This window comes from Dendrobium catenatum, unplaced genomic scaffold, assembly GCF_001605985.2.
Source record: "Dendrobium catenatum unplaced genomic scaffold, ASM160598v2 fragScaff_scaffold_1126, whole genome shotgun sequence".
Taxonomy (NCBI): domain Eukaryota; kingdom Viridiplantae; phylum Streptophyta; class Magnoliopsida; order Asparagales; family Orchidaceae; genus Dendrobium; species Dendrobium catenatum.
In genome coordinates, this window is record NW_021319588.1 from 35,945 (window position 1) to 45,406 (window position 9,462).

The window sequence follows — 9,462 nt, forward strand, 5'->3', positions numbered from 1 at the left end:
AAGGTACATCCTCTTGTAAATGTATATTAAGAGCGTAAATGACAAAAGCAAAAAGACATGAGCTTAAAGTTGATCCTTGAGGTAATCCAACTGCAATAGGAAAATACTTGGTCAAACCACCTTGTGTTTGAACACAACTTCTGCATATATATCCTTAATGACTTGAATAAAAGCATTATTAACCTCTTTCTTTTCTAGAACTCTCCATAACACTTCTCATGGAATTTTATCATATATAGATCCTCCTTATTCTCTCTATACTTCTACATCAAACCTCTCAATAAATGTATAGCTTCCAAAGTAGACCTACCCGACATAAATCCAAATTGATTTCGACAAACTTTAGTTTATGTCGTAAACTATACTTAATAACTCTCTCTCATAGTTTTGAAGTAAGACAACTTAATTTCCCTATAATTCACACACTCTTGTGCATAAGCTTTATTCATAAAAAAAAGAATCAAAACACTCCACTCATCTGACATCTTTTTAGTCTTCAAAATAATATTGAAAAGTTTCGTAGGTCAAGAAATTCTTTCATCTCCTAAGCATTTCCACACCTCTATTAGAAAATGATCAAATCCAATAGCTTTTCTATACTTCATTTTCTTTAAAGCCAATCTAACTTTGATTTTATTAATACCCTGATAAAAATAAAAATCTTTATTTTCATTTAGAATGCTAAGATCACTAACTTCAATTGTATGCTCATAATTTAAAAGCTTATCAAAATATCTCATACACTTAATACATATATACATATATGTAAATATATACATATGAACCCTATATATATACACACACATATATAATATCCTCTTCTAATAAAAAGATTTTAATTTCATCCTTGATAAATTTTTCTTCAATTAAATATTTAATTTTTCTATCTCTTTGTTTGGCTAACTTATATATACATCTTTCGCTCTCCTTAGTATCTAATCAATTATATAAATCATTAAAAACTATATACTTTGCATCACATATTTCTCTCTTAGACTCCTTACGAGCTTTTTTATATTTTCCAATTTTTTTAGTTTTTACATTTAAACCAATTTTTATAATAAAGCTTCTTATTTTTTTAGCTTTTTTGTACATTTTGATTTCACCATTAACTATTTTTTATAATTAGGAGTTTTTCTTTCTGATACTACAAGCACATTATTTACAATATTTTGAATATCAATAGTTATTTTTCCCACATAACATTAATTTCCTCATGTACAGTAAAAATCTTCAGATCTTAAATCATACTCACAAAAATATTTTTATTAGTGTTATTTAAATGCTCCAATCTAATCTTGAGACAATATTTTACTTTATTTTTCATATCTCACCCCTTCATCTCAAAGTCAAAAACTAATAGGCAATGTTAAATAGATAAACTTTCACTCAAAATAATTTTACAATCTTTGCAATCTAAATGACTTATTTTTCTTAAAAAAAAATGATCAATCTAAGTTTTACTATATTCCTCTCTTTTCTTAAATAAAGATGTTAGTAATTACAAATCATAAGCTAAAGAAAAATCTAATATGATATTATCACCTTCATTAGCCACTTCAAACCCATGACTATCATGAATGTTTTTAAAATCTTCTACCTCTCTACCAATATGTACATTTAAATCTTCTCAAATAAAAACACTTTTTTCAATAGGTACCTTTTGTATTAATTCTTCTGAGTAATTCCAAAATTTAATTTTAAACACATATACAAATCTATTTGAGCAGCATAAACACTTATAATATTAATAATCGGATTAAATTTCAAAACAGTCCCCCGACTATTCGTATGTGGCCATTTTAATCCAATACTTTAATGTTACTCTACAAAATTATTCCAAAATGGTCTATTTAGGACTAAATTGGGATCAATTTTGTAAAGTTGATGGATTAAATTATGATCAATTTTATATCACAATTATAATATAAGGGATTATTTTTTATCAATTTTGTATAGTCGATGAACTAAATTAGGGCAACGTGATACTATAGGACTAAATTGTCCATACACGAATAGTTTGGAGACTATTTTGAAATTTTTTTAATTAATAATCTTAGCATCAATAGCAATCTTTAAAACTATAATTCTAATTTCAATTATATTAATTTCTACAATATTATCGGTCAAACTCTTATATATAATAATGCCTATGCCATTTTTAATATCTATTTAACTTAACTATAATAGTTTAAATAATAAACTAACAATCTCTTTATCCTTCTCTCCAAACCATTTAATTTCTTGAATGCAAAGAATATTTATATTCCTATGAATCACAATATCTATTAATTTTATTAATTTTGCCTGTAAAAGAATCCATATTCTAAGTTCATATCATAATTCTAATTTCATGGACTAACTTCTTTGCCCGCATTGGTCCATGATGTGGGAACCATTGCTTATTTAACATTGTACCCAGGCATAAGTACAATGACCCTTGCATACTTTTCACTATATTCAGGTCATGCAACATGTTTCTAGGGAACGCACTAACATTAACACAATATATTAAAGTATTCATTTTATGATTATTCAATAAGTTTTACGTTGACGGTCTACTAAATGCAACCTTCCACTTTTCTCATCCAGAGCTTGGGAGTTGGGACCTAGGAATGACAGTGTTTGTACACAAGAAAACAAGATAATGAAAATTAGATTTTGTAAAAAAAATTAAATTATGATGTATATTCCAATATTAACCTCACATTTAACATAATCAGATAAATTTAACTTCAATTTCCATAATTTTTTGAAACAAGTCTATTTGACTCATATTTAAAGATTCATAAGACTACATAGGTCATTTTATGAACTATGGGACTAAAATAAGCAACATTATGATTATTTTCTCATAAAATATATATTTATTCATATCTATTAAAGATACCAAAAAAAGTCACATTATCATTTTGATCATTTTCTCATAAAAGATATGTTCATTCATATCCATATTTGATATATTTAAGAGCATAACATAAGCCCTTCCATCTATGTTAACAAATATGAAGACTCAATAAAATTATGTACAAATATAAACTTCGATAAGGAGAACATGAATATAAATATTAATGCAGATGGATCTCAACATATAAATATTTGCATACAAGTCCATCCATTTAGTTGTTGCGCAAATACAAACGCAAACAAGAATACTACTGCATGCCTAATAAGACATACATAGATACATCCATACTTATAAATTCAAGCACATTAACTTGCAAATATATGATATATTTGTATAGATACAAAATTATCAGTACAACAATGTTAGTGTTCACATCCATATTAATATCAACTGCCCATATTCCTACCAAACAATATTGCATATCATTGCCAAATTTCTACAAGCTATGAGATACATTAGCCATGAAGCATGGACATGCTGCAGGAATGTCGATAAAAGATATATTAATGCACACGCATATTTGATATATTTCCATCTATTTTGATGCAAATGAAAACACAGTAAAATTATGTTCAAATATAGGTTTACTAATAAGTGCATGAATATAAATATACATACGGATGGATATAGACATAAACATTTGCATACAAATAGGCCAACCTATTTAGCTAATACAAAGATACAAAGGGGGAAAAAAATACTACCATATGTCTAATAAGACATATAGATACATCCATTTACATATTCAAGCACATTATCATGCAAATCTATGATATATGTACATATACAAAATTATCAGTGCAACAATGTTATTGTTTGTCACGACCCGGCACAGAGACGGAAATTAATGAGGCGGGAACTAATGGCCGATCAGTTGATTTAAATTTCGTCTACTAACAATATATTTCCAATACACTGAAAGAGAAATTAAAACCTTAAAACATTTTAAAGTAAATGCTATAAATACCATTCTCTTGAAGCATCGCGCCTAAGAACATGTTTTCTACTCTTCTAGTCATTTAAATTATTTGAATAATATCTATTAGTATTTTGCAAATATAAAGTAAGTCACAACTCAGTGAGTATACCATGCTTCGAAATTACAGTAACATAAGACCTTTGGAATAATATGCATGCTCATTTTAAAACATAAAATAATTCTATTTAAAATTCATGTTGAAAATGATCATCAATATAATGCATATGTCATATCTTTATCAATTTTCATAAATAATACAACTGTCATAGGAGACACCATTTAAAATGGTAATAATAAAGGTACATCTATTTTCATTTTCTTTTCCATAACCTTTTTTAATTATACAGTTGGATATATTGCGTCCCCAACTAGTACTATAAGGGGGTGTGCTCCATTAATCAACATGCACATGCAACATTTTTATATAGTCATTTCATTTATGTAACACTCAAGAACTTTCTATAGTACATCTGTTGAACAATCATATTGTTTATCAATAAATTCAATATGATCATTCATTGAAATAGAAAAAAAAATAATGCTAAAATTTTATAATAATCATTGACTAACCAGTGCCAAATAATTCAATGTAATCAAATTAACAAAGCAACATAATTACTGTAAAAATAGGAACATGAACACTCACATTGTAATTGGATGTTTTAACAATTCAACTTAATCAACACCTTATCATTGTCAGCTTAACACCTACATAGTTAGGTTCTCATCATTATAATTTATACTTAACTCCAAAAATATTTTCTATATCTAATATTTAAAATTTTCCCCATTTATTAAACTCATTACTTAATATACTACAATTCTAATAACTAAAATCATAAATATTATTTTTTTACAATATAAATTGCTCTATATTTCTCTCTAATTAGCTAGGTAAATCACATAAATGCTCTCATATTTAATCAATTTCTAAAAGTGCTTATTTTATCACTTAATTTAATGAAAAAAATTTATTCTCCTCGGTCTATCATTTAAAAATATCATGATTATTCCAAAAATTTTACATTGGCTATCGACTACTTAATGCAATCTTGCACTTTTCTCATCCAGAACTTGGGACCTGACAACATCACTGTTGTTGGGACATAATGGAGAAAAAAGATTCATGTAGTCGACCCCACGTAATGGGATAGATGCTTGATAATGTTGTTGTTGTTGGTCTATCATTTAAAAATTGCAAACTCAAAGAACAGGACAATAAAGATTGCATTTTATGGAATGAGCATGAGAGCAGGCATCAGCAAGAAAATAAATAAATTATATTCAAGGAAATGAAACTCAAGTAACCACTACCTTGAGTTCTCAAGCGAGATGCCATAAACACGGCCTTTCCACCAGGTGCCGCACAGCAATCAATTATGGTTTCTCCTGGTTGTGGATCCACTACAGAGACCACAAGGCCTGCAGTAAATTTGTTAATTTAGAAGTATAGGACAAGAAGTTGGTGCTCTCAATCTACAAGATGCAAAGAAACATCTCCAAGTTTGCAGTAGAAAAACATTAACTTCCTTGTATATTTTAGGCATTCATCAACCCGGCAAATCTGGCTTAGCAATCAGAATAGAAAAAAAAAAAACATTAATGCCCAGTGCCTAGAATGAATGCTAGCGATCAACATTTAGAGCTAATCCTTTAAATGAAAATATCAAGGATCGGAATCAATATTAGAAAATACTTCAAATAAAAGTATCAATAATTTGTATTTTAAAATTAAATAGTCTAATATCAGCTTGCTTTCTAACTTTATATTAGCCTAACTAAAAACATAACACAATCAAAGCCACCTCAAAACACAATCCATATGGATTATCCATCTATCTATGATAAACTTCATGATTCTTTCCCGGCTACATGATATCATAAAGAACAAAACCTCTCAATATAATGATTTCACGAGCTCAATAGAAGGAAGAAAAGAAGAATGAAAAAAAAAAACGTACATATGTTGGAAACCCCAGCCAACTCCTCCCACCCATATAAAAAAATAATTATAATAACAAAGTGCACCAATATATCCACATCCACAAATAAACAAATAAAAATTTGAGACAAATACGGAAATTTTAATGAAATAGGAATCTAGATGGCTAAAGATGAAACCATAATATTCCTGGTAGAAAAGACCTTTTTCTAAAATTTTAAATTTAGCGCACAAAAACTCAAAAAACATAGATTTTGTTCCAAATTTAGGATGCTTTTAAAAATGGTTGTTAGTACAACTGACCTGCACTCTCATCCTGAACCGAACAGAAACCATCTTTCAGCAGGCCAGCCTGAATAACGGCCTGAATGAAAGAAAAATGAAAGGAAATTCAGCAAAACCTACAAAAGAAACTACAAACACCATAAACAAATTGAAAGGAGAAACATAAATGTATCAAGGCAAATGGACTATTTTCCAAGAATTTCAAACAAGATGGATGAATTCTTGTGGTCATTTTTTATTTTAGCCAAGTCCATAAGTGATGCAAGCAAAAAATTAGGAAAACCCTTATAGGAAATACTTGAATCCGCAAGTAACCCTAGGGTAATACTTGAGTTCACAAGCAAACCTAAGCCAAACGGATGAGCAAACAGCAATTTCTGCTGTTGACAGCAGAAAATAGCACCAAACCAGAGGAAAACAAAGGAAAATCTGGGAGAAAACCAAACAAACACTTGTATTCCACTAGTAGAAGAATAAAAACAGCAAAGATATAATTGATCCTCAATTCGAGAGGAGGATCGATCTCTCCCAAATCTCTAGACGCCGCTAGAGCCCAAAGGAAACCTAAATCTAAGAGATCTCAAATTTCAGCCCAATTCCAGATGCCCAAACCCTAGGAATACCAAGTATTTAATGCATACAAATCAAAAGGAAATCCCTAAACAATCCCTACATTCAATTTCCCTCCTATAATCCATTAAAAAACCTTCCTAAAATGAGCTCTCAAGCATCACGTGCGTGCGGCTGACGGAAGAGGCGGAGATGTTCCGCCCGTTCTCCGCCTGGGCAGGTCCCGCGTGGACCGAGTGGACCGGTCTAACAATACTCCCCTCCCGAAAATCCACCTTGTCCTCAAGGTGGAGATATGCTCGTGTTCCGGTGAAGGTGACCATCCTTGAGGTGACTGAAAATCCTTATTGTATTGCTGAACCAAGGGCTGCACGGAAAGAGAAACATCCCCTCCTTCCAATCTGATCGCATCAAGCCTGTGTAGTCCCACCATATAATCTTCCCCCACCTCTTGAATGTCCCTAACCATGGTCTTAAGTGATGTGATGGCTTTGGATAGCCCTGCATCTCCCCTTATGACAACCCTTCTCCCATCCACCATTAATTCCATCGTGAGTGCTCCCCAATTGTCCTTGATTTCCCCCAAGGTTTGCAACCACTTCATCCCCAAGATGACATCAGTGCTTCCTAACTCTAGTGGGAGAAAGTCCTCCCTTGAATCCTCTGGATGGTCAACACCACTCCTTTACAGATTCCCTGGCATTTCTCCACCTTCTCTGTACTCATCATCACCCCATAACAACCGGTGTCCACCAATTTTACTCCCAGTTGGTTGACGACCTGAGTGAAAATGAAATTGTGGGTAGCCCCACTATCAATTAGCACAACCACCTCACGGTCAACTCTCTCTCCTTTCACTTTCATAGTGTGACTCGGAGTGAATCCCACTACAGAGTTCAGAGAGACTTCTGCCACATCCAGGTGCAACTTCTCCTCCTCTTCAGATCTACTCCTACCTCCCTCCTCGTCTTCCTTGTCTTCACAGACAAGGAGAACCTGAAGAGTTCGTTCCTTGCACTTATGCCCCGGCATATACTTCTCATCACATCTGAAGCTCTTCTCCTCCATCTCCTTCTCTGTCAGCCTCTTGAAATTTTCCCCACTCCCTCCTCCTACTGGCTTCTCCCGGGTGGTCTCATTAATGTTGTCTGATGCAGGCCCCTTGAGTGCTAGAAGAGTGGTCATCGTCCTGTAAGAGCCTCCTGAGCAGTTTCCTCGAGCCCCTCTTTCATACTTCTTTTGGTCTTCCACCAACTAGGCCAACTCCATGGCCTTGCCTAGATTCCTTGGCTCCAACACTCTGACTGCTGTTCTTACCTCCAGTTCAGCCCCTTCATGAAATTCCCTTCCAGGGCTGACTCCGAGATATGATCCAACCTACTAGCAAGATACTCAAACCTGTCCCGATAATCTGCCACCGTACCTTCCTGGGTAAGGGCAAAGAATTGCTCATAGAAGTCTCCTCCCTCATCTCCTCGGAAACGCTCTAATAAGCATTCTTTGAACTCCCGCCAGCTTCGGCTAGGCTCCCGCCTGTCACACCACTGATACCAGGCTAAGACTTTTCACTCCAAGCACATTATCGCCGCTGTCAATTTCTCCTCCTCCGTCAGCCCATTGACAGCAAAATATCGCTACACCTTATAAATCCACCCATGGCCATCCTCACTCTCAAAGATGGGTATCTTCAGCTTCATCACCTTTAGATCTCCTCCGTTTCCCCGGTATCATCTATAACCTCCCATTCCTCTAAGGGGAAGAGTTCTCCAAGTGTCCCGATCATCCCTCCGACGATTATACTCGAATCCCTCTACATACTCTCCTCTTCTCCCTTCAAAATCATCACCTCGACGCTGAATTCCTTCAAATGCAGCACCTCGACGATGACGTTCCTCCCTTCTTCCTTCAAAAACAGCCCCTCGGCGCTGAATTCTCTTTTATTCAGCACCTCGGCGATGAAATTCTTCCCTTCCCCCTTCAAAATCAACACCTCGACGCTGGATTCTTTCAAATTCAGCACCTCGGCGATTGAATTCTTCCCTCCTTCCGACAAAATCAGCCTCCCGTTGGTCGTATCCCCTACTCATCTCTTCTCTAGAAAGCACTTCTAGAGGGGGCATGTCATTCTCCTCCTCCAGGATCTCCACCTCCGAATTCCTCCTCCCCCGTAACGGGTTCGGATTTCCTCCCATGCCATGGCCATCGGTGGTCTCTCATACTTCCGATGTCGCCAGATTGATCTTCATTTCAAGTAATTTCTTCATCATTTCTTCCATCACGGTGAACTTCCCCTCCAACCTTTCATTGTTGGAGGTGATTTGATTTTGAAAATCGAAAAATCTTCCCTCCAAATCAGATTTCAATTGTCCGATTTCGCTTTCCAAGACTTCTACCTTCTTCCCGGCCATCGTTCTTCCAAAGAATCTCAACGATCTTATTCCGGGAACGAAGAAACTGCTGAAATTTTCAGGATTTCAGCCGCCAACGGTCCCAAAAACGATGCTCTGATACCAATTTGATAGGAAATACTTGTATTCAAAAGCAAACCTAACCAAAATAAAGTACCACAACAAGAAAACTGCTGTCCACAGTAGTTAAACAGCCAAAACAGTGGAGAATTTAAAGAAAAATTGTAGAAGAAAACTCAAAACACACTTGGATTCCACTAGACAATGAATAAAATAGCAAGATACAAGAGATCCTCAATTCGAGAGGAGGATCGATCTCTCCCAAATCTCTGGCAACGCCAAGAGCCCAAAGAAAACCTAAATCTAAGAG

The 9,462-nt window shown here is 34.2% G+C and overlaps 1 protein-coding gene across 2 annotated transcripts in view; it reads right to left on the bottom strand.

Moving 5' to 3' along the window:
* LOC110091898 (probable ribosomal RNA small subunit methyltransferase B) overlaps positions 1-9,462 on the bottom strand; it is a 32,806-nt gene that overhangs the window by 8,075 nt on the left and 15,269 nt on the right. For both annotated transcript variants that reach the window (XM_020816196.2, XM_020816195.2), the window contains exons 11-12: positions 6,133-6,193; positions 5,202-5,309 (exon numbers count right to left, since the gene is read on the bottom strand). In XM_020816196.2, the coding sequence (XP_020671855.1) occupies positions 5,202-5,309; positions 6,133-6,193 (169 nt within the window). The remainder of the gene's footprint in view (positions 1-5,201; positions 5,310-6,132; positions 6,194-9,462) is intronic.